Here is a 25,966-nt window from a genome sequence, read left to right as displayed (position 1 = left end):
TGTAGAAAAGAATATTTTATTGAAACAGCTTTTCAATTAACAATGGAGCAAAGTACAACTTGACTCAAAGCTGTCCAACCAGCCTCAACTGCTAGTGAAACAACTCAAACAAACAGGACAGGGTAGGACACTTGGGTCACATTTCTGCCAATGTGGCAAAAAAAAGAAAAAAAAAAAGAGGAAAAAAACACAAGAGACAGACACAAGCAGGCTCCCCCTTGCCCTGGAAGTTGGGGTGGCAGCCCTGGCCCCTGCTACAGATGGGATCCTGGAGGGCAGGCTGCCCAACACCGGTGTGGTGGGTAAAGGGCCCCCATCCCAGCAGAGCAACACATTAATAAGAAAGGCCAGCCTGTACCCTCTTCCCTCCCCCGCCAAGGCCTGCCTCCAATAGAGCGAGGTGGCATTTTTACATTCACGCCATGGTCTCTCCTGCCCCCAGGGTCTTAGGACAGGGGCTCACAGTAGAAAGCACATTTTGGTCAGCCCAGGGGGCCAGGAAGTGAGGGAAAGGCTCTGTCTGAGAGGGCAGAACAGGAGCGGAGAGAATGGGGGCAGGAAGTCAAAGGGCCACGGAGTACCAGGCTACTAGAAAGACAGTTTTCAACAGTGCTTGCAGGACACTGGCATCCTGTGCCAGCCACTGCACACAGCTTTCCTAGGCCCAAGAGTCCACAGGTTGGGGAGCTACAGGGTTTTCACACACCTCATTCCCTGGAGAGGCAGCTGGATTCCCTTCTTCACTTTCTCCCTGCCTACTCTGGCCACCGGGGGTTGTACGTGTGGGTGGGAGTCAACCTAGATTGATTTAGGCAGTCCAGATGGAAGGGCTCTGGCCTAGAGGCAGAGGACTGCCCAACTTGCAAGAGGAAGCCAAGGAGACCCACGGGGAGGAGGCATGGGGGTGGGGGTTTTTAAAGAAAAAACCCTGGAGGAGGCAAGAGCACAGACAGGTGCTCAGAAATCAAACCTGGTAACCAAGGCTCTGCAGACACTGGCCTGTGTGGCATTGATCTCGTGGTGGAAGAGTGAGGGAGGGAAGGTTGACCAGAAAAGACTGGAGACCCTCTAATAAGCCAGGACACCCTTCCCACTACCAGGTCTGTCAACCAACTACCCATGGCCATCCTCTCACCTACCCACAGGCGAAGAATTAAGACCTAATAGTGATTTTTCCCAGACTAGGGCCTGGATGGGTAGGGAACCAGTAGGTGTGATTGGGGAACGGGACAATTTCAGGTTTAACCACAGAACTACTCCAGAACTGGTGAGCTGTGCCTTCCTCTCCCTTCTCCACACCTCCAATCACAGGTGAGAGAAGAGGAACTTAAGCCTCTGAGAGCGGGACCAACCCCTCCCCCAGCCCTTGGTGTTTAATAAATAGAGGTGGTAAGAGAAGGGGGCGGGGACGAGTGGGGAACTGGGAGGTGGGGGTTATAGTTCATCATTCTTCAAAGTTGGCTTCTGTCCTGTAGGCTGCTCCTTCTGTTCAGATTCTGGTGGGAGTTGGGGGACAGCAAAGGAACAAAAGCAGGTGAGATGGAGGTAACGGGCCCAGTTCTGGGCAGGCATCTCCCCCCAGACCCTGCTAGGCTTCCCGGTACCCCCCATCTCCCGCTCTGCCCTCACCTGCCGTGGGACCCCCTAACTCCAGAGGTTCAGAGCCCGCCGGTTCAGATCCTGCTTTCGGGAAGGAATGGGTTAGTGTCTGCAAAGGAAGGAAGGGGCTAACGGAGGGGATGGCAAACTTTTTCTACAAAGAGCCAGATAGTAAATATTTTAGGATTTGTGAGCCACACTAGGTCTCTTTCCTTATTTCGTTTTTGGAAATAACCTTCTAAGGCCATTCATAGCTCACGGGCCGTCTGCAAAGAGGCTGTACCTGCCAGTTTGCTGACCCCTCGGCTAAACGACGCCCATATTCCCAATCAGTTTCCCCAACTCACGAGTCTCTTGCTCAGGCTCTGAGATGGGCTTTGCATCTTCAGTCTGGCCTGGAGGGAAACCAGGAGGAAGATGTAGTCCCGGGAGGGAAAGGAAAGCTTCTTGCTGCCCAGTAGCACCTGGAACCAGGCACCCTGCCCTCACCTGCTGGAGGGATGACCTTGTCCCCCTGGTCACTGGCACTGGCATTGAGGGGAGGCTCTGCCCGGGTCCCATTCTTGTCCTTGGGCCGGGGCCGGGGCTTGGCAAACTTGGCCTTATTGAGCAGATACTGCACCTCTCGGTCCAGGGCCATCATCTTGGCCTCGATGTCTTTGGAGAGCAACACGGGCTTCTCTGTGGCAGGAAGCTTGGCCTGCTCGGCCACAGTTGCATTCTTCCAGGCCTGTGGGCGAGGACAGGCTCAGAGCCAGCCACGGAGATGGCAGACACCTCTGTCCCAGGTGAAATACACCCCCCCAACCAACCTCAGGCTCTTCCCTCAGACCCCTAATCACTGCTGCCCCTGGCCGTCAGCCCCAGAAGTAAGCAGACCCCTCAGAATGGCATTCGAGACTCTCCACATGGGAGTCCCAAACTACATATTTCTGGCTTACATCCTATTACTATGGACTAATACAGCTGAACGTCTTAATTATTTTCTCCTTATCTCTCCACTTCTGAGCTCTGGTTCAAAAAAAAAAAAAGTCCCCAAATCCAAAACAGTTTCTGCTTCTCATGACAAGTCATTCTCACCTCCCCAAACCCTGGCCCACTTTCTGCATCCAGCTTAAGTCCCAGCTCCTCAAAGCAGCTTCTCTAACCTCACGGGGATGGGCTCTGCTGCTCGTCTGGTTGACGACTCATGGCTATGACCCTAGTCTGGGACTAATCCGACACAGCCTCAAACGCAACCATCTTCTTCCTTCCGGATTAGCTGCCAAGCCCGGAGGCAGAAGCTGCCAGGTCTCCGTTTCTCTGCATCTCCCACGCTGCCTAGGACAGCCCACCTCGCCAGGTAAGTCTCCAGTTAAGTATTTACACAGGGATTACCCAGGTCTCATTGATGACTTTCTCTAACGTTGTCATCTCCACCTCCGTGAAGATCTGGTCCATCTCTGGGATGAGTCGGGCCCCCCTGCAGCCAGAGAGGAGACCATCAGTCCAGGAGGGACAGGGCGGGACTGAATGAGGAAGAAAAGCAAAGGGGCCGCTCACGTGAGGAACATGCTGGAATGGTTGAGGAGGTTATCAAGGGCAGACAGCCGTTCGGGCCACTTCTTGCGCTCTTCCACCCGAAAAAACAAGCCTTGGCACAGCTTCCTCAGCTCGGCCAGCTTCTCCTTCAACATCTGATGGATGTGGGGGAGGGAGAGGGCAGACGGGTTGAGGGGACGACATGTCAGCCCTAGAGCCAGCCGTGCATCCTTCATCATGGCCTCGCACCCCAGCTCTCCTCCCTTTCCCATCCGGCCCGCCATGTCCTGGGAGGTCCCTCACCACTGTGGTGGCCCCAAAGCCCTCATCCTCCAGCCAGCTGGACACGGCATGGAGTCTCCCAGAGATGTCTTCACGCTGCTCCTCGGTGGACACTTCCTGATACTCAGGCTGGTACAGCTTGTCCTGGGGAGGTGCACAAGTGCGCAAGCATGCAGCAGGCCCTGGGGGCAAGGCTCATGGAGCAGGACCCCCTCCCTGCTCCCCAGCCCCAGACACAGGGCCTGGGGCAGGTGTGCTTCCCAGCCGACCAACCTGTGTCTCAAAGATGAATGCTTCCAAGCTGTTGGCTGCTTTTTCCCGTTCCTGCTTCTCTAGGTCCCGGAGCGTCAGGTCCTGGAGTCTGTGGACAGGGGCGGTAGGCATGAGGGGCTCCATTCCACACACCCTGGGCACCCTCCACGCACTTGCAGCCTTTACTCACTTCTGGGCCAAGCGGGCCAGCTCATCCTGGCGCAAGTCAGGCAGGTCCAGGACTACCAGCTCCACCCCAATCTCCTCCACCATTCTCTGCTTCCGGGCCGGCTTCTTCTTTTCTTCCTCCGGGGCTGGCGGGACACCCTCAGCCCCTGCCTCGCCCTTCTCACTTGGCTTCTGGGGTGAAGAGACCAAGGTGTCAGGGAAAGTGCTGGCCCTTCTATCCTCCACAGGCAGGGCTCTGGGGGCCAAGAAGCAAAGCAGGCACCTGTCCCCTTAGCCGCTGGGTCCAGGCTGGCCTCACTCTGCCTAGAGCTCACCTGGGCCTCGGGCTTTTCCCCGCTGTCTTTCTCTGCAGCCTTTTCTCCCTCAGGGGCTGCATCCCCCTTAGGCTCAGGGGGTGGGGGTGGAGAGGTGTCCTCTGTTGGGGCCTCAGCTTCCTCCCTGAGCTCTGCTTGCTCTCCAGGCTCAGCCTTGCTCCCCTCAGCAGGTCCCTCCTCCTCCTCCTGGGAAACAATCACAGACACGCCCACCCACAATAGTCACTAGCAGAGCCTACGGATCAGGACCGGCTCAGCAATGCCAGGTCCCCATGGCTCTGCTTTGAGGGGCTCCCCGCCCATGACACAGCTGAGGGGAGACAGAGGACGACTGTATGGAAATCGGCAGCAGGCATCTGGACTGCGGCAGTCTAGCTGGACAAAGGAAAAGTGTTTGGAGATGAGGGTGGGCCTCAGAGCTCAAGCACAGGGACAGCTCAGAGTCCAGAGGAGGGTGTGGTGAACTCGGCCTGGGCTGAGACGAGGGGTAGGTCTGTCATATCCTGGGCAGCTGAGACGCCCACTCCAACCCCCTGTCCCTGCTGCTTCCGCCTGGTCCCACGCACCATCCTCCATGCTCCCTTGGCTCCATCCTGGCCTTACCTGGACAGTGTCAGTACCATTCTCTTTAGTATCTTGTGTGGTGCCACCTCCAAACAGGCTGGAGATGGTGTTGCCAAGCTCTAGAAAGAAGAAAACCCGAAGACTTAAAGGGGACCACAGCACTGACTCCACCCCCAACCCTAAGGGCATGGCCCGCCCACCTCCCCGAAACACACACAAGTACACCCTCTCACATACACGTGTGTGCACACTCATCTTACTGGTCAGAGTAGATTCCTCTTCTGGGCTGTCCTCCACCAGCGTCTCAAACACAGACTCCACCTGAAGACAGGGATCCGAGGTGAAGAAATGCACACGCTAAGCCACCTTTTCCCCACAAACATCCTGCCTGGCGGGTGACTGCTTAGGCACATGCAAGTGACTTCCAGGTGTGCCGGCCTGTTCTCTCACCGGCCTCCTTCTACAGGCTCTTGGATGGAGTCACCGCCAGCCCTGTTGATTATGAGCCCTTTCAGGAGGGGACCGTAGCTCCTCCTCCACCCACCCTCACACTTCTCCACTCCACTGAATGGGCCGTTACTGCCCCCGTATGTTCTAACAGATATTAACCCCAGAACCGTTCTTTAAAAACAGGTTCCTAGGGCTTCCCTGGTGGCGCCAGTGGTTGAGAGTCCGCCTGCCGATGCAGGGGACATGGGTTTGTGCCCCGGTCCGGGAAGATCCCACATGCCGCGGAGCGGCTGGGCCCGTGGGCCATGGCTGCTGAGCCTGTGCCTCCGGAGCCTGTGCTCCGCAACGGGAGAGGCCACAACAGTGAGAGGCCCGCGTACCGCAAAAAAAAAACAAAAAACAAACAGGTTCCTCAACCATTCTACAGATCCTGAAACTTGTAACATCCACGAGCATTTACAGGCTCTGAGATGGCCCATACCGGGTCCCCGGTTAGCTTTAACCTAAGGTTTACCCAACTCCAGAACCCGTTTCGTTTATCACGTTCTAATACCATGAGGAACTGCTCTGGAAAAGGCTGCTGGGGCCTGGGCCCCCGCCCTGCACACGGGGTCTCCTGCTCTCACCCTGTCTAGGCTGAGCACGCCACTCTCATCCAAGTTGAAATGAGCCTTGATACCCTTTGACTCATAGTCGGGATACTTCTTGAAGCTCTCACCCACACCTTTTAGCTTCACCGTGGTCAGATTCTGGGAGCCAAATACCCTGGGTGGGGAGGAGAGAGCCGTTAAGGGGAGCCCCCCCAGCTCTAGCCTACACAGCCTCCCAGCACGAGATGTGGGGCCCTCCCCGAGGACACCCTCGGGATGGAAGCTCCTCCCGGAGGAGACGCTCAGCCCAACCCCAAGACCAAGCCCACAGCCTGCTTCCCCTGTGTCACCCTCAGACCCCAAACCCTCCCTCCCTGGAGCCCTCTCCCTGCCCCATCCCCTCACCGAAGATCCTCAGGCCCCAGGAAGCCCAGGTCACCATAGTTGATGTGGAAGTTGAAGTCGTGGTTGTAGCGGTTAAAGGTGATGACTTTGCGTTGAGGGTAGGGCCCCATCCGGCAGAAGAGGACGCGCTTATTGCGCTTCAGGCTGCGAACTCCAGGCTCCTCCTCCACTTCCCTCGTGAACTCCACCTACACGGCAGGCAGAGGGGAGGTACGCTGGAGAAGCAGAGGAGGGTCTCGGGGAAGAAGGGCAGGGAACACCAATGGCAGGAAGACAGACGGACAGTCTAGAGGAGACAGTGGAGGCGGCCCTGGGAGAGGTAAAGGGAGCCCGTCACCCCACCAGACAGGCTTACTCACCAGGATGGGGTAGATCACCGCGTCTCGGACCACGAACGGCTTCACCTTGAAGGCTTTGCTGAGCGCTGCTGCCTGGTACACAGCCCCCATGGCGGCGGCTTCATCGGCGTTGATGTTCTTGCCCAGCTCCTCCCTGTGAGCATCCTGAGCCTCAGCACCAGCCACCTGCAGCTCCCAGCCTGGCCCGCCTCCCCTCAGCCCTCCAGCCCCCCACACTCACTTGCCCACAGCCTTCAGCAGCACCTCCTGAACTTTGGGCACCCGAGTGGCCCCACCCACTAGGATGACCTGCTCAATCTCATCCTGCAGGGGGAGAAAGAATGGCAGATGGGTCAGCACGCGTTAACCCTCCTCCTCAGCACTGACTCCTCCCTGACGTTCCCGCTCCCTCCTTCCTGCCACCTCATCACTTTCTATCCCACCTGCCTCCCCGCCATGCCCTCCTCGACGACCCCCTCACCAGCTTCATCTCGGCACTCTGCAGGGCCTGCTGCACGGGCCCAGGCACCCGCTCAAACAGGTCTGCACACAGCTCTTCAAACTCCGCCCGAGTCACCTTCGCCTTGAAATCCACATCGTCCATCAGGCCCTCGATCTGCGGGAGGATGAGGAGGGTCAGAGTTCTCACCCAGGTCCTGCTCTCTGAGTGAGCAGGTCAGACACCAAGGGAACAGGACTTCGGGAGGATGGAAGGAAGCACAGGAAGAAGGGATGCGCCACACCAGGCACAGGGAGTCTAGCTCAGGGTGGCGCGATCCTCCACCCTCTGGGTGGGGAATATGTGCCCTCAAGCAGCCGCATGTGAGCACCTGGGCCATGTGATCGGCATTGGCACTCAGGACGGTCTTGAGTCGATTGGCCTCACGCAGCAGCTTGGCCATAGCGCGGGGGTTCTCCCGCACGTCCTTCGCTCTCTGGCCCTTGCGCTGCTCGTTGAAAATCCCAGCCAGGTGCTCACGCAGCCGGAGCTCCATCTCCAGGCCCCCCAGGGTGCGGTCAAACCTGTGCAGGAAAGGGAATAGGGAAAAGCATGAGGAACACACAGGGCTTCTTCATCTGCACAGAACCTGGCCTTCACCCACATGGCTGACACCTCACAGCGACAGGCATCCGCCCATTCGTTCAACTGTACCTACTGGGCATCAAAATATGTATTTGTCTCTGAAGATGCAACTGTGAGAAGGAAAAGACAAGACAAGCCCCCTGTTGTCAAAGAGTTTATAATCCAGCAACCAGATAATCATATAAATGTGAAATTTTAACCAACCTATGTGTTATAACAGAGAGACACCACCACTAAACATATATATGGAAAATGTCAGCTATTTAGAGAGGTCAGGAAAAGTTCTGTGAATAAGTGAAGCTTGAGCTGAAACCTGAAGGATGAGTTGAGGTTAACTAGGTGAAGAGGAAAGAACATTCTAGACAGATTCTAGACAGAGGGAAAAGCATGCATAAAAACTGTGAGGTGGGCTTCCCTGGTGGCGCAGTGGTTGTGAGTCCGCCTGCCGATGCAGGGGACATGGGTTTGTGCCCCGGTCCGGGAAGATCCCACATGCCGCGGAGCGGCTAGGCCCGTGAGCCATGGCCGCTGAGCCTGCGCGTCTGGAGCCTGTGCTCAGCAGCGGGAGAGGCCACAACAGTGAGAGGCCCGCGTACCACAAAAAAACAAAAAAAAAACAAACTGTGAGGTGAGAGAGAGTGCGGTGTGTAAGTTTCATGGAGGGCAAGGGTGGCTGGAGCTCAAAGAGCAAGAGGTTCAGGGTCAAGGCCAAGCAGGAGGAGCCCAGGAGCACACAGGCACAGCCTCATAGGCCAAGGCAAAGGTTTGAAGCCACTGTAGGGTTTTTAAAGAAACGAGATACAGTCAGGTTGGCATTTTGAAAAGAACCCTCTGGCTGAGATGCGGAGAAAGAACTGGAGGGAGGCCACACTGGCAGCGGGGAGATCTTCAATTCTGCAGGTAAGAGGCGATGGTGGTTTGGACTAGCATAGAAGCAGTAAAGATGGACAGGAAAGGATGGGTTCGTGAAATAAGATAACGCCAGTGATAAGTAAACTGGGAATGACAAGAACAAAAAAATAATTGAACCTGACACTCCACGTATGGCCTATGGCCTCGTGGATTTCCTCAGAAGCAGCCTGGGACGTTCCCTGCCCTTCAGTCTTCCCAAGCTGTCCTCCCCCAACTTCCATCTACCCCTTGCTCTTCGGGAGAGGTACCCTATGATGACTGATGCTTTAACCAGGAGAGCTTTCCTGCAGGGAGCAAGAAAGTGAGGCAGCTGCCCCTCTGAGAAGAAACCCCTGACCCGAGGGTATCTCAGCAAGCAGCCCTCCTCCCAGCACCCACTTACCCCACTCCCCGGATCTGCAGCTGTGGCTGCATCCCTGCGTCCTTAGTCTTCACTGTCTGGTAGGTCACGATGGTACACACAGTGCTGCCTGCACCCATGTCATAGAACATGATATTCTGTAGAGACATCAAGGCCACTGTCACAGGAACCTTATTCAACTCCAGGGTGCCTGCCTCCCTGCCCGCAAGGGGCTGTACCAACTCTCAAGTGAAAGCCAAACAGCTCCAAGGCCAGCCATGGAAACAAGATGCAAAATGAGCCAAATGGCCTCCATCATCAGACTCAGCCACCCTGCGAGTCTGGTCAGCAGTTCCTCCCCGGCTCACCTGGGCAGTGCTGTTGATATCTTTCCGGCGGAAGACTCCATAGCTGAGGGCAGTGGCAGTGTTGTCGTTGATGAGCTGCAGCACTTTGAGGCCAGCCATGTGCGCAGCCTGCAGCACAGCTCGGCGCTCAGCCTGATTGAAGAAGGCTGGCACGGTGATCACTGCATCCTTGATGGGCTGCTCTACAGGGGACAACAGAACAGAGTTTCCACCAGCTTCATACCTTAGAGGAGGGTTTCCCATTCTCAGCACAATTGATGTTTTGGGCCAGATAAGTCTCTCTCTTTTTTTCTTGGTGGCACTGTGCAGCATGCGGGACCTTAGTTCCCCTGCCAGGGATCAAACCCGTGCCGCCTGCAGTAGAAGCATGGAGTCTTAACCACTGGACTGCCAGGGAAGTCTCTGGGCCAGATAATTCTTTGGTTTGGGGGGCGGGCCTGTGCAGTCTAGGATGTCTGGCAGCACCCCTGGCTTCTACTTGGTAGATGCCAGTAGCAGTAGCTCCCCAGTTGTGACAACCAAAAATGTCATCAGACGTTGCCAAATATTCCCTGGGAGGCAAAACTACCTCCATTTGAGTCCCTAGGGAACCTGGCTACCACTGGCCCCATCTTGGCTGCTCACCTGCAAAATCTTCAGCCAGAGAACGGGAGTAATTGAGAAGCATGCTGAGGACCTCCTCAGGTGAGAACTGCAGCTGCCTGGGGGAAGGAAGCAGTTAGAGGCAAGGAAAGCCAGGCATCGAGGCAAGCACAAGGGTGAGCACATGCCAATGGGGACCCCATCAGGCCCGCTGAGCCCACCCTTCCCAGCAGGGCACTCACGGGCTGATTTGGAAGTACACAGTCTGCCTCTCTGGGTCGAAACCCAGCTCATGCTCGGGGAAACGAGCTCTGTAAAGGGCCACGTGGGGGTTATTCTTCTGCTTCCCCAGGAGGTGCTGGAAGTATCGCAGCGTAGCCTTTGGATTCTTGATGGCCTGAGAGGAGGTAAAGAGGAAGCAGAGTATTAGGCTCCCAAGCTGGCCATCACCTACCTCCTACCTCAGAGATCGATCAGGGAACAGACTCTGGGGTCTGTGACCTCCTCTCCTCTGCCCCCTGCTCCTGGGAAGGGGGCGGGCCGCTAGCTCACCATGCTTGCTGCACTGTCTCCAAAGAATCTTTCATTTTCTTTCAGGGTCACAGTCACTGGGGTTTTCCTCCGGGATTCCCTGTGGAAAAGAGACAATGGGACCAGGTGTCTATGGCAGCGTGTGTTCTCAGGCGCCTCAACACCCCACATACAATCAATCGTGCAGACACCAAAGTCTGCCGAGGGCACTACGAAGAACACACTGTGGCTTGGGCCGCAGACTCCCTTTCCCCACCCGACCCTGCGGCCGCCCTCACTTGTTCAAGACAATCTCCATGGGCACTCCAGGCTTGACAATGGCCACCTTCATTGACTCACTGCCCAGGTCCACAGACATCACTGCCAGCGTGTCTGAAGGGGAAACAGATTTGTCAATTAGCCCCTCTTCCCCCACTTCCTGAGGCCCCGCTAATCAAAACACACTGCTTTCCATGGAGAAAGTAAGACAGCAATGGACAAAGAAAAAGGTCTGGGTCTGGCAACCTAAGAGTCCAGAGTTTCCCACCACCAGCTTCTTTCCCCCTTCCCACCATGTGTCATCCAACATTCACTCGTTTATATTTCTTTTGATGCCTCTGTTGGGGTACACACCACTCAGCGCCAACAGGTCTGCCAAGAGCACAGCCATCAAGGCCCAACAGGCTAGCGTCCTCGGCCTCTGCCTCCTGACGGTGGCTGCCATTGTGTCTCTGGGGGAGGAGAAAAACAACACTTGTAACTGGATGCCCTGAGTGAAGGAGGCAGAACCTCATCCAGAACAGAGAAGCTTTAAGATTCATACCTACTCCCTCCTAACCCAGGGCAGAGCAGTCTACATCCTATCCCCTCCCTCCCAATGAGAACCAAGCACTCTCAGCATCCTCAGAAGTGCCCACACAAAGGCCCAGGTGAAACATCAGAGATCCTGGCCGCCAGCCACCACATCTCAAAATAAACGTAACAGGACAGGAGAAAGGAGACCAGGGCCTTCCGTCCACAGCATAGGCAGCAACTGGCGCACCCCAGCACTGTCCCTGCTGTCAGACACCTGGGGTGCGGCCAGGGATCCCCGCCCAGGACTCAACTACCTTCCTACACCTGGAGCTCCCCTGCTGGCGGGGAAAGCCGGGCCGGGCCTGGACGGGAACTGAGAGATGGTGACGTTGGGGGAGGCTGGGATGGAAGAAGGGCCTGTCTCATCCTCAGCATCCCTTCGGGTTGTCCCGCCCGCTCCCCTTCTCCATCCCATACCAGGCCCCACTGCCTACTCAGACGCTGTGCCTGGAACGGTAAGGTTCCGCACCGTTGGGTACAGAGCACCCCGAGTTCACCTAAGCCTCACCAGCCGAAGACGGCGGCTTCCAGTCCCGGAAACGGGTCCCGGCCCACCCCTAAGACGTGGGGGCGCCCCGGGGACCAAGATGAAGGGCCAAGCGCACCGGCGTTCGTGCGGCCCTCACTCCCACTACCGACCCGCCCCCGGAGCTAGCACGCTGCCTCCTCTAGGAGGGGTGGCCGGTGCCCATCGCCATCCCCACCTTCGCTACCTCTTGCCTCCGCTCCTGTGGCCCCAGCTCTGGGACAAACGCGGCGGCCGATGGACCCACGAGGCCAGCAGCGCGCCCCTCAAGCCCGCGCCCTTCACAACTCCCCTCGGTTTGCAAACTGTTACATTAGCCACCAACCTCCCGGCGGCGTCTCGCGTACCAGCCGGCCCCGGACGCGGCGTGCGCTCATTGGAGCCTCCGCCGCCCGGCCCTGCGCCGCGGGCCCGGCCCCGCCCCCCGCCGCCGCGGCGCGCATTCCCATTGGGCCACGTCCTAGGCCCGCCCCCTCCTCCGTCTCCGACCGCTCCCGGGGAGGCAGCGGAGGGGCCAGTCAACCAGTTGGAGGAAACCCGCCGATGCTGGCCGTGGATTGGACCACGTCACGCGGCCCAGCGTCAGTCCCGGTGCGCTCGCGGGCCTTTTCCGGCCGCGGCGCTGGTTGTTTGACTCCCCGGGTTGGGAGTGACCGGTCCCTGGAGCGAGTCGGCGCACGGGCGGTCCCGCGCTCGGCCCTATTCTTCTGGTCACCTGGGAGCTCCAGCCGAGGAGCAGGAAAGATCGGCATCCCCTCCGCAGGCACGCGGAAGAGGCGCTCGCTTGTTGGTCGGTATTGGTTTTGGCTGGAAATCAGAGAATGGCTGCGCTTCTGGCTCAGTGCACCTCAACCCCTCTTTGTTTCTTTGCGGAAACTAAAGCCACCAAAGGAGAGATATTCGCTGATGGGTCGGAGATAACGCTTGTGTTCGTGGCAGAAGTTGGCCTGGACTCTTTAATTTGTATGAGAAGGAATATTCCAAACTGCAAATCGCTACACACGAGACGCTTTTAATATTTGTGAAGCTGTGATTGGTTAAGCACAGATGCACCACCTCCTGTTTCTCCTCCATTAAAGCTTGTGCACTTTCCTTTTTTTTTGAATTAAAGAACCTCGGGCGGGTATTGGCGCTCCTCACTTCCCTCTCTGTGCTTTGCAGTCCCATAGAAATATGCACGGTCCTTAGAGCACTTTCTTTTCCCAGTTTTACTGAGATGAGCGCACTTTTCTTAAACGTGGTATCAGTCGCCTCTCTCACGAAATCGACGCCTGGCCTTGCTTCACAGAAGGTTCTCGTGAAGGCCCTGGCTATGACAGCCAGGGCTTGGTTAAGGAACTCTCTTTCTGTTCCTTTCCCTACATTTTTTTTTTTTTTTTTTTTTTTGCGGTACGTGGGCCTCTCACTGTTGTGGCCTCTCCCGCTGCGGAGCACAGGCTCTGGACGCGCAGGCTCAGCAGCCATGGCTCACGGGCCCAGCCGCTCCGTGGCATGTGGGATCTTCCCGGACCGGGGCACGAACCCGTGTCCCCTGCATCGGCAGGCGGACTCTCAACCACTGTGCCACCAGGGAAGCCCTCCCTACATTTTTTATGAGGCTTAGGGAGAGTCTCGTGTCTATGCTTAGAAGATAAACCTACTGGCAGTACCAGGGAAAGGTCTATTTTCCTTCCCTTTAAGAACAGTTCAGTGTTCAGGTAGCAGAGAAATTGGTAGAAATAGAAATTTGCTTAAAACGGTTTAATTACACAAATAATACACAAATGTAATTTTTTTTTTTTTAAGTCAACGCTGTGTAGCATGCAGGATTTTAGTTCCCCAACCAGGGATGGAACCTGCACCCCCTGCATTGGGAGCACAAATTCTTAACCGCTGGAGCACCATACACAAATGTAATCTTGAAAAAGTTCCAATATTCTAGATAAAGCTAAATCCCTCTGATAATATCCACAACCTTACTCTGTCTGAGGTATCTGCTGTTATCAGACGTGTAACATTCCAGGCCTTTTCCTCTGTATTTACATATATGTGTTTTGAAACATGTAGCTGTTGTCTTTTTCTAAATGATAAAATGTTATACAATTAGATTGTTTGCAACTTGCTCTTTTTTTTTTTTTTGGTAACTAACAATAAATCATGGAGCATTTTCCATACCAGTACACAAAGATTCACCTTGTTTACTGCTACAGAACATTCCATAGCATGGGGGTTGTTTAGCCATACTGATGAACATAGAAGTTGTCATGTCAGTTCCACAGAGAAAGATTTTGTTTCTCAATAACTGACTCTACTTTTGACCAGCTATCCAGGAGGGTAGATTCTTTCCATCCCTTTCAGAGTATGCATTTTAACATTTATTGGCCCTCTGTCGTCTGAAAGCATTGTGCTAGGTGCTGGGATTCCAGAGATGGGGACGACCTTGTCCTTTCCTTCAGAGAAGTCAGTCTGTTGGGAAACAAGTATGTTCATGGTTTCATGCACTTATTAAAAACCTGTTGAATGACTTAATTGGAAGAGTAAGAAAGTCAGTCTCCCCTGCTCCTAAGTGAGCTCCCACTCCCAGAATACCCTTGGTGGGAGCACAGTTTGCTGCAGCTACGCTTCTTGACCTGGGTGTCTGTCCCCATGGGATGTGCAGCAGGTGCAAGTGCTCTGGGAAGTCACCTGTTTTGTTCTCTGACCAGAGAAGAGAATAGCATTTCACAAGGGCAAGTTGTAAAATAATGGGAAATTCTTAATGTAAAACACCTGATTTAGATGAACTAAGACAGCTGAATCCACTAGTTCTCCAGAATAACCTGTAATAACATTTGAGGACTACATCCCTTCCCCCACGCTGTGTAGAAACGCAAGGGAAGAAAGTTGCCGTCTTGCAGAACATGTGCCAAACTGACAGAAGACTAAAATGAACACATTAGCCAGAGCACATTCATACATTATAAACCATGCACGTTATGTTATGGGCTGAGGGCAATGTTGATTATGGCGAACATAATCCAGGAGAATTTAAAAAATTTGTTGTCACCCAGCAACCCCATTCTTAGCTGTATATCTAACAAATGTAGAGACTGTTGATAATAGCTTAATTCATAAGGGCCCAAAATTGAATACTACCCGAATGCCCATCAATAGTTAGATAGATAAATAAATAGGGGTAGATTCACACAATGGAATTCTGTACAGCAATGAAAACAAATGGTCTACTATTACATTCAACAACTTAAATGAATCCCAGAAACAATATTGAGTGAAAGAAGCCAGAAGCCAAAGAGCACACAGTTTATGACTTCACTTGTATAAAGTTTAAAAACAGGCAAAATTAAGTTACAGTGATAAAGTTGGGATGGTGCTTACCCTTTCAGGATAAGAAGAGGGTGTAGGGCAGGCTTTTGGGATGCTGGTTGCAGTGGCTTTGGGAAAATTCAATGGATTGTAGTATGTACACTTTTCTGTTTGCATGTTATACTTCAATAAAAAATTTAAAAATTATTTTGTATGTGTCACACAAAGGACTAGAGGGTTTGATTTTACTGTAACCTTAGGCAGGAGAAGCACCAGGATAAGTTGTTTTTTTTCTATTTTTATAAAAATGTTTTTAGAATTACAAAAGAAATGTCTGGTTATTGAAGAAAACTGGAGGAACATAGGAAAAACATAAAATAAAAACCACTCGAGATAGCCTCATTCACCAGAGGGCAGACAGCAGAAGCAAGAAGAACTACAATTCTGCAGCCTGTGGAACGAAAACCACATTCACAGAAAGATAAACAAAATGAAAAGGCAGAGGACTTTGTACCACATGAAGGAACAGGATAAAACCCCAGAAAAACAACTAAATGAAGTGGAGATAGGCAACCTTCCATAAAAAGGATTTAGAATAATGATGGTGAAGGTGATCCAGGACCTCGGAAAAAGAATGGAGGCAAAGACTGAGAAGATGCAAGAAATGTTTAACAAAGACCTAGAAGAATTAAAGAACAAACACCCAGAAGAATTAAAGAACAAAAAAAACAGAGATGAACAATACAATAACTAAAACGAAATATACACTAGAAGGAATCAATACCAGAAAAACTGAGGCAGAAGAATGGATAAGTGACCTGGAAGACAGAATGGTGGAATTCACTGCCGTGGGACAGAATAAAGAAAAAAGAATGAAAAGAAATAAGATTGAAAAGAAATGAAGACAGCCTAAGAGACCTCTGGGACAACATTAAACGCAAGAACATTCGCATTATAGGAGTCCCAGAAGGCGGAGAGAGAAAGAACCCGAGAAAATATTTGAAGAGATTATAGAGATTATATAAAACTTTCCTAACATGGGAAAGGAAATAGCCACCCAAGTCCAGGAAGTGCAGAGAGTCCCAGGAAGGATAAACCCAAGGAGAAACATGCCGAGACACATAGTAATCAAGTTGACAAAAATTAAAGACAAAGAAAAATTATTGAAAGCAACAAGGGAAAAATAACAACATACAAGGGAACTCCCATAAGGTTAACAGCTGATTTCTTCAGCAGAAACTCTACAAGCCACAAGGGACTGGCACAATATATTTAAAGTGATGAAAGGGAAGAACCTACAACCACAGTTACTCTACCCAGCAAGGATCTCATTCAGATTCAACAGAGAAAGCAAAAGCTTTACAGATAAGCAAAAGCTAAGAGAATTCAGCATCACCAAACCAGCTCTACAACAAACACTGAAGGAACTTCTCTAAGTGGGAAACACAAGAGAAGAAAAGGACCTACAAAAACAAACCCATAACAATTAAGAAAATGGTAATAGGAACACACATATCGATAATTACCTTAAACGTGAATGGATTAAATGCTCCAACCAAAAGACACAGGCTCGCTGAATGGATACAAAAACAAGACAGCATATATAAGCTGTCTACAAGAGACCCACTTCAGACCTAGGGACACTACAGACTGAAAGTGAGGGGATGGAAAAAGATATTCCATGCAAATGGAAATCAAAAGAAAGCTGGAGTAGCAATACTCATATCAGATAAAATAGACTTTAAAATAAAGAATGTTACAAGAGACAAGGAAGGACACTACATAATGATCAAGGGATCAATCCAAGAAGAAGATATAACAATTATAAATATATATGCACCCAACATAGGAGCACCTCAATACATAAGGCAACTGCTAACAGCTATAAAAGAGGAAATTGACAGTAACACAATAATAGTGGGGGACTTTAACACCTCACTTACACCAATGGACAGATCATCCAGACAGAAAATTAATAAGGAAACACAAGCTTTAAATGACACAATAGACCAGACAGATTTAATCGATATTTATAGGACATTCCATCCTAAAACAGCAGATTACACTTTCTTCTCAAGTGCACATGGAACATTCTCCAGGATAGAGCACATCTTGGGTCACAAATCAAGCCTCAGTAAATTTAAGAAAATCGAAATCATATCAAGCATCTTTTCTGACCACAATGCTATGAGATTAGAAATCAGTTACAGGGAAAAAAATGTAAAAAACACAAACACATAGAGGCCAAACAATACGTTACTAAATAACGAAGAGATCACTGAAGAATTCAAAGAGGAACTCAAAAAATACCTAGAGACATATGACAATGAAAACACGACAATCCAAAACCTATGGGATGCAGCAAAAGCAGTTCTAAGAGGGTAGTTCATAGCAATACAAGCCTACCTCAAGAAACAAAAAAAATCTCAAATAAACAATCTAACTTTACACCTAAAGGAAACAGAGAAAGAAGAACAAACAAAACCCAAAGTTAGTAGAAGGAAAGAAATCATAAAGATCAAAGCAGAAATAAATGAAATAGAAATGAAGAAAACAATAGCAAAGATCAATAAAACTAAAAGCTGGTTCCTTGAGAAGATAAACAAAATTGATAAACCATTAACCAGACTCGTCAAGAAAAAGAGGGAGTGGATTCAAATTTAAAATATTAGAAATGAAAAAGGAGAAGTTACAACGGACACCACAGAAATACAAAGCATCCTAGGAGACTACTACAAGCAATTCTATGCCAACAAAATGGACAACCTGGAAGAAATGGACCAATTCTTAGGAAGGTATAACCTTCCAAGACTGAACCAGGAAGAAATAGAAAATATGAACAGACCAATCACAAGGAATGAAATTGAAACTGTGATTAAAAATCTTCCAACAAACAAAAGTCCAGGCCCAGATGGCTTCACAGGTGAATTCTATCAAACATTTAGAGAAGAGCTAATACCCATCCTTCTCAAACTCTTCCAAAAAATGGCAGAGGAAGGAACACTCCCAAACTCATTCTATGAGGCCACCATCACCCTGATACCAAAACCAGACAAAGATGTCACAAAAAAAGAAAACTACAGGCCAATATCACTGATGAACATAGAAGCAAAAATCCTCAACAAAATACTAGCAAACAGAATCCAACAACACGTTAAAAGGATCATACACCATGATCAAGTGGGATTTATCCCAGGGATGCAAGGATTCTTCAATATATGCAAATCAATGTGATACACCATATTAACAAATTGAAGAAGAAAAACCATATGATCATCTCAACAGATGCAGAAAAAGCTTTTGACAAAATTCAACACCCATTTATGAAAAAAACTCTCCAGAAAGTGGGCATAGAGGGAACCTACCTCAATATAATAAAGGCCATATATGACAAACCCACAGCAAACATCATTCTTAATGGTGAAAAACTGAAAGCATTTCCTCTAAGATGAAGAAGAAGACAAGGTTGTCCACTCTCACCACTATTATTCAACACAGTTTTGGAAGTCCTAGCCATGGCAATCAGAGAAGAAAAAGAAATAAAAGGAATACAAATTGGAAAAGAAGAAGTAAAACTGTCAGTGTCTACATATGACATGATACTATACATAGAGAACCCTAAAAATGCCACCAGAAAACTACTAGACCTAATCAATGAATTTGGTAAAGTTGCAGGATACAAAGTTAATGCACAGAAATCTCTTGCATTTCTATACACTAACAACAAAAGATCAGAAAGAGAAATTAAGGCAACAATCCCATTCACCATTGCAACAAACAGAATAAAATACCTAGGAATAAACCTACCTAAGGAGGTAAAAGACCTGTACTCAGAAAACTATAAGACACTGATGAAAGAAATCAAAGATGACACAAACAGATGGAGAGATATACCATGCTCTTGGATTGGAAGAATCAATATTGTGAAAATGACCATACTACCCAAAGCAATCTACAGATTCAATGTAATCCCTATCAAATTACCAGTGGCATTTTTTAAAGAACTAGAACAAAATATCTTAAAATTTGTATGGAGACACAAATCTACAACAACAAATGCTGGAGAGGGTGTGGAGAAAAGGGAACCCTCTTGCACTGTTGGTGGGAATGTAAATTGATACAGCCACTATGGAGAATAGTATGGAGGTTGCTTAAAAAACTAAAAATACAATTACCATATGATCCAGCAATCCCACTACTGGGCATATACCCAGAGAAAACCATAATTCAGAAAGACACATGCACCCCAATGTGCATTGCAGCACTATATACAATAGCCAGGTCATGGAAGCAACCTAAATGCCCATCGACAGATGAATTGATAAAGAAGAAGTGGTACATATATACAATGGAATATTACTCAGCCATAAAAAGGAACGAAATTGGGTCATTTGTTGAGACGTGGATGGATCTAGAGACTGTCATACAGAGTGAAGTAAGTCAGAAAGAGAAAAACAAACATCATATGTTAACGCATATATGTGGAACCTAGAAAAACGGTACAGATGAACCGGTTTGCAGGGCAGAAATAGAGACACAGATGTAGAGAACAAACGTATGGACACCAAGGGGGGGGAAAGTGGCGGGGGCGGGGAGGAGGTGGTGGTGGGATGAACTGGGAGATTGGGAATGACATGTATACACTGATATGTATAAAATAGATTACTAATAAGAACCTGCTGTACAAAAAATAAATAAAATAAAATTCAATAAAAGCCACTCACAATTCCATTTTCTAGATTAAATCACTTATAGTATTATAATGTATAATATCGGTATGTATGTATATAATCGATACACACTCTTTTACCGTGTTCCTATGTCATATTTTTCCTCTCCAGAATTTTCAGTGGCTATATTTATGGAATTGTAGCATAGAGAAATACAATATTTAATTACCAAGGACTTACCTGGTGGCACAGTGGTCAAGAATCTACCTGCCAATGCAGGGTACACGGGTTCGATCCCTGGTCTGGACCTGCCACGGAGCAACTAAGCCTGTGCGCCACAACTGCTGAGCCTGAGCTCTACAGGCCACGAGCCACAACTACTGAGCCTGCATGCCACAACTATTGAAGCCCACACACCTGGAACCCATGCTCTGCAACAAGAGAAGCCACTGCAATGAGAAGCCCGCGCACCACAACAAAGAGTAGCCCCCGCTCGCAAAAACTAGAGAAAGCCTGTGCGCAGCAACGAAGACCCAACGCAGCCAAAAATAATAAATAAATTAATTAATTTAAAAAATTACCAAAATTACTGTTTGACAATTAAGATGTTCTTTGTACTGTTATAAAATTGCAATGGACATATTTATTGATAAATTTTTATGTAACTCTATCCCTTATAATCTACCTAGGATAAATTTCTAAAAGTGGAGGGCTTCCCCTGTGGCACAGTGGTTGAGAATCCGCCTGCCAATGCAGGGGACATGGGTTCGAGCCCTGGTCTAGGAAGATCCCACATGCCACGGAGCAACTAAGCCCGTGCACCACAACTACTGAGACTGTGCTCTAGAGCCTGCGAGCCACAAGTACTGAAGCCCGCGTGCCTATAGACCGTGCTCCGCAACAAGAGAAGCCACCGCAATGAGAAGCCCGCGCAGCGCAACGAAGAGTAGCCCCTGCTCGCCGCAACTAGAGAACACAACTAGAGAAAGCCCACGCACAGCAACAAAGACCGAACGCAGCCAAAAATAAATAAATAAATAAATTTATAAAAGTGGAAATGTGGCCTTAAATTCTGGTTTTTAGGCATTTGATACATATTGCCAAATTGCCCTCCAGAAAGGTTTACCAATATGCACTCCCCAACAGCAGTGGATGACAGCCCCTGTATCCTTACTAACATTAGAATATTAATTCATTTTTAAAGTCTTGGTGGGAATTCCCTGGTGGTCCAGTAGTTAGGACTCTGCGCTTCCACTGCAGGGGGCATGGGTTTGATCCCTAGTTGGAGAACTAAGATCCTGCAAGCTGCGTGGCACGGCCAAAAGGAAAAAAAATAAAGTCTTGGCATTATGAGGTTTTTTTTTCTTTTAATATTTATTTATTTATTTTTGGCTGCATCGGTTCTTAGTTGTTCTTAGTTGTGGTGCACGGGCTCTTCTTTGCAGCGTGCGGGCTCCATGGCATGTAGGCTCTGTAGTTGTGGCACACGGGCTCTGTAGTTGTGGCTCATGGGCTCAGTAGTTGCGATGTGCGGGCTTAGTTGCCCTGTGGCACATGGGCTCTTAGTTCCCCAACCAGGGATTGAACCCGTGTCCCCTGCATTGGGAGGCAGATTCTTAACCACTGGATCAGCATTATGAGTTTTAATAAAATGAGGCGGGGGGTGATGAGGAGACAAAGGCTTAGGAACATTTCTCAGCTTGCATTGAGATGGGGATTATTACGTGTCAAGGAGAGAAAGCAAGACTTTTAGGGTTCTTGAATTCTATGACTTCATGATCACATAGAAAAATGACTCAGACTTATGAACAAATTTATGGACTTGAGTGCTCTTTAAAAAATAACTGATCACACAGAATACAGGGCTTTGGAGTCTGCAGACCTGGATTTGTCTATAAACCCCACTACTTCCTACCTGTGTGATTCTAGGCAAGTTGTTTAGCTCTCCTGAGCCTCAGTTTCGACATCATTTAAAGAGGCATGCTGGTATGTGCCTCACAGGGTTGGTGTCAAAATTAAAGAAGGCAGTAGGGAATTCCCTGGTGGCACAGTGGATAAGACTCCACACTCCCAATGCAGGGGGCCCGGGTTCAATCCCTGGTCAGGGAACTAGATCCCACGTGCATGCTGCAACTAAAAGTTCGTGTGCCACAACTAAGGAGCCTGTGTGCCGCAACTAAGGAGCAGGTGAGTTGCAACTAAGGAGCCCTGGAGCCGCAACTAAGGCCCTGTGCAAATAAATAAATAAATAAATAAAAAGAGCCTGTTTAGTGGTTCCCCTAACTTAAAAAAAAAAAAAAAAAAAAAAAAGAAGGTAGTAAAGTGCTTTACACAGGGCTTGGGACATCCTAAGCACCAAATATACATTAGTTAACTTTTTTATTGTTTTTGTTTTTTGTCTAGAGAAATAAAACTAAAAGATGTGCACTATTGCAGTGTTAAAAGCTTGATTGGGCTTCCCTGGTGGCGCAGTGGTTGAGAGTCCGCCTGCCGATGCAGGGGACACGGGTTCGTGCCCCTATCCCGAAGGATCCCACGTGCCGCGGAGCGGCTGGGCCCGCGAGCCATGGCCGCGGAGCCTGTGTGTCCGGAGCCTGTGCTCCGCAACGGGAGAGGCCACAGCAGTGAGAGGCCCGCGTACAGCAAAAAAAAAAAAAAAAAAAAAAAAAAAAAAAAGCTTGATTAAGTGCTTTGCCAAGTTCATGGGGAATTTCTCTTTTTGTAGGCTAGATTTTCACAACCAATAATCAGTTAATTGCTTCCTTCTCCTGTTTCATGGTAGCCTTGGAGCCCTGGACTCTCTTATACTGTAAGACCTCTGAGTTTATTTTAGGTTGACCTTCTTGTTCCTAAAGTGGAAACTGCTGCTAGCCTTTTTAGGGGCTAAGAGAAAAAAGACAGACTTTCCAGTAGTCTAGGAAATGGTTTCTTCCCAGAGAGCCAGATGAGGGGGGGAAATGATAGAAAATAAAAGCTTGCAGCTAGAACAAGTAGTGTTCCTGTTTTGCTCTAGTGGAAATGACTGTTGTACATCATGGGCTGCAGTTGGTTGAAGGGCAAAAGAAAGGGCATTGATAGGCAATTCTTGATTCTGAGTTGTGATCTCTTTAATTTCAAGCTAAAGACTTGAGTTGCTTCTTCATCTTTAGTCTCTTCAGAACTCCAGTTCTCAGTATGCAGAACTGTAAGTGAATTTGTACACTCGATCATTTTCTGTGTAGTCAGCCTTCTTATCTTCCTCACTATACTGAAGTTCCTGGATTCAGACAAGCATAACTAAAAGTTAAACCCCAGTGTGGGTTCTGACAAGTGTGGCCTAGCTTTACACCCCAGCAAACCATTTAATTAAAGGTTAGGGAACTGAAGACATCTTGTTTTATTTCCAAAGGACTTTGATGTTTTTGCCCAGAGAGAATCACCTGAACCTCTTTGAGACTCTGTTTCTCATCAGAGATAATGATACTTCTATAGATGGTTGCTATGAAGAATCCATGAAAAGTGAAAACACTTTGTTATGTATCATTCACTACATGAAATTAAGGACTGGTATCCAGAAAAGACGAAAACTCTAATTCAAAAAGATACATGCACCCCAATGTTCATAGCAGCACTATTTACAATAGCCAAGACACGGAAGCAAACTAAATGTCCATCGACAGGGACTTCCCTGGTGGCCCAGTGGTTAAGAATCGCCTTCCAATGCAGGGGACCTGGGTTCGATCCCTGGTCGGGAAACTAAGATCCCACATGCTGCAGGGCAACTAAGCCCAAGCACCGCAACTACTGAGCCCACGTGCTCTAGAGCCTGCAAGCCAAAACTAGAGAGAAGAAGCCTGTGCGCCACAACGCAAGACCTCACCTACCACAACTAAGACCTGCCACAGCCAAATAAATAAATATTAAAAAACAATGTCCATCGGCAGATGAATGGATAAAGATGTCACACACACACACACACACACACACACACACACACACACAATGGAATATTACTCAGCCATAAAAAAGAATGAAATCATGCCATTTGCAGCAACATGGATGGACCTAAATTATCATACTAAGTGAAGTAAATCAGAGAAAGATAAATATCGTATGATATCATTTATATGTGGAATCTAAAAAAAGATACAAATGAACTTATTTACAAAACAGAAATAGACTCACAGACATAGGAAACAAACATGGTTATCAAAGGGGAAAAGGGGGGAGGGATAAATTGGGAATTTGGAGTTAACAGATACACACTACCATATATAAAATAGGTAAACAGCAAGGACCTACTGTATAGCACAGGGAACTATATTCAATAACTATAATGGAAAAGAATCTGAAAAAGATATATGTATATGCTGAATCACCTTGCCATACACCTGAAACATTGTAAATCAACTATACTTCAATTATAAAAAAGAAATTAAGGGCTGGATACTGTCAGTGCTGTTTGTCCCCTATGGTGGTGGTCAAACTCCCTGAAGAGTAAGAACCATGTCTTTTTCATGTATATATTCTGGGTATTTATTTATTTATTTATTTATTTGCGGTACGCGGGCCTCTCACTGTTGTGGCCTCTCCCATTGCGGAGCACAGGCTCCGGACACGCAGGCTCAGCGGCCATGGCTCACGGGCCCCGCCACTCCGCAGCATGTGGGATCTTCCCAGACCGGGGCATGAACCCGTGTCCCCTGCATCGGCAGGCGGACTCTCAACCACTGCGCCACCAGGGAAGCCCTATTCTGGGTACTTAGTACAATGCCGGGAACAGTTAGTAGTGAACACGTATTGGTCAAAAAGAGGAAAGGAAGGAAGGCAGCAAGTCTGAAGAGGTGCCATGGGTCCTCTGGTGGGCAGTTATCTGCCTGTGTACCCCCATCAACAAGAAGATCCAGTGCGCATGGGCCTTACCAGGTTCAGACATCAAAGGAAGATACTGAGCCTCTACCATTGGACAGTAGGGGGAGCACGCACATCAGCAACAAAGATGCCAGTCTGCTGTTCACATCTCTGCTTTCACTTTGCTTCCTTTAACATACATTATCCATAGTCTTAACAACTGACATAACATACGATCTAAAAATTCTAATGAATAGTACAGAATACGCTCAGCAGGTGAAAGCTGGTCCCATCTACTCCCCATTTGTGCTTCTGCCCGCGGATTGAGATCCTGAACTAGTTCCAATACCTGTGTGACAAAGAAGAAAGAAATCTGGGCTGGAAATCAGGCAATCTGTGTGCCTTCCCCTAATTTATTTCTTTAGACAAATGGACACTACCTTTCCCGTCAACAAGACCAAGGAGAGGAGGTGATAAGAGGAAAGTCATCCACATTCATTGCTTCAACCAAACATGGAGTATCTACCAGGCTCTGTTAGACCTGGTTCCTGGTAACCAAGATACAGGCCCTACTCTCTGGGAACTCCGGGGAAGGAATAAGGAGTAAAATGTTCTGAAAACAAAAAGCTGTGGGGGGCAAGGATGCAAAAATGAACTTCACAAATACTAACCACATGGCCACTTTTTCATATGCATACTATCTCAAATGACTCTGTGTCACTCCTGTTTGTAGATTCCTGTGGCACACAAACAGTACACCTGCAGTTTTCCACGTGGACAGTTGGTTTAGCCCGAGTTGGGACTGGTGGGTACCATGAAGTCTCTTAGACACCACTCGTTAATCACTCAGTGCTCAGGGCTGCGGCTTCAAGGCTCTTTGCTGTGCTCAGCTTACGTGCCATACCCTGCCACTATGGCAACGAGAGAAAGCCCAGGTTCTTGGAATTCCTGACCCATCAGTATTTCCCAGCTTCCTTAAGAAACATGTTTTAGGTGCCCATTACATGCCATGCGCTCAGACAGAGGGACACAAAAACGAATATAAGACACTGATTATAGTTCACAATCCTTATCTAGTGGCAGACACAAACCTCTAACTTTAATTCTCCTCTTCTACAGCCGAAAAACCAATTTCACATACAAGGGTTCATTTAGGCCTCAAAACAGTCCTATGAGGGCAGAAGGTAATTCACCTAGGCACAGCGGGTTACAATTCACAAACCGCGTGACACTTGATCCTCATCTTGATCCCTCATTGCCTGCGAATTTAATAAAGGAGGAAACTGATGCTCAGAGAGGTGAAGGTCTAGATCTTAACAAGCATTTCAGCCAGTGCACTTACAGAGCCGGCAAAACCGCAAAATGCGGAGCGAGCGGCGGGCTGGGGACACTGCCTCAAGCGGCGGCGCGCACTCTCCCAGCAGGGGGAAGCTGTCAAGGCGACTGGAGAGCGCCTGTGCACCCAGGCTCCAGGAAGCTGCCGGGTCACGTGATCCGCCGGCT

At 49.1% G+C, this 25,966-nt stretch overlaps 1 protein-coding gene across 5 annotated transcripts; it reads right to left on the bottom strand.

The window, feature by feature from the left end:
* HYOU1 (hypoxia up-regulated 1) lies at positions 1–25,877 on the bottom strand. 5 transcript variants are annotated; one of them, XM_081239213.1, is made up of 26 exons: positions 25,806–25,877; positions 10,934–11,031; positions 10,600–10,693; positions 10,343–10,421; positions 10,033–10,187; positions 9,833–9,909; positions 9,209–9,390; positions 8,883–8,998; positions 7,335–7,527; positions 6,986–7,120; positions 6,746–6,828; positions 6,526–6,658; positions 6,167–6,354; positions 5,798–5,936; positions 4,982–5,042; positions 4,761–4,840; positions 4,158–4,343; positions 3,845–4,014; positions 3,676–3,763; positions 3,424–3,546; positions 3,142–3,275; positions 2,977–3,061; positions 2,089–2,329; positions 1,947–1,994; positions 1,630–1,680; positions 1–1,496 (listed from the first exon to the last, which is right to left on the bottom strand). In XM_081239213.1, exons 2-26 carry the CDS (start codon positions 11,022–11,024, stop codon positions 1,435–1,437), a joined length of 2,994 nt encoding a protein of 997 aa, XP_081095339.1. In that variant the 5' UTR covers positions 11,025–11,031; positions 25,806–25,877; the 3' UTR covers positions 1–1,434. The 5 variants fall into 5 exon arrangements, with proteins under 5 accessions (XP_081095339.1, XP_081095341.1, XP_081095338.1 ...); XM_081239215.1 differs by lacking the exon at positions 25,806–25,877 and adding an exon at positions 12,007–12,098; XM_081239212.1 differs by lacking the exon at positions 25,806–25,877 and adding an exon at positions 11,860–12,000.
* Positions 25,878–25,966: the final 89 nt, after the last annotated feature.

This window comes from Mesoplodon bidens (genome assembly GCF_964165515.1).
Source record: "Mesoplodon bidens genome assembly, chromosome: 7".
Classification (NCBI taxonomy): domain Eukaryota; kingdom Metazoa; phylum Chordata; class Mammalia; order Artiodactyla; family Ziphiidae; genus Mesoplodon; species Mesoplodon bidens.
Note: the sequence above shows the minus strand (reverse complement) of the source record. Positions and strands in the feature narration are given on the sequence as shown.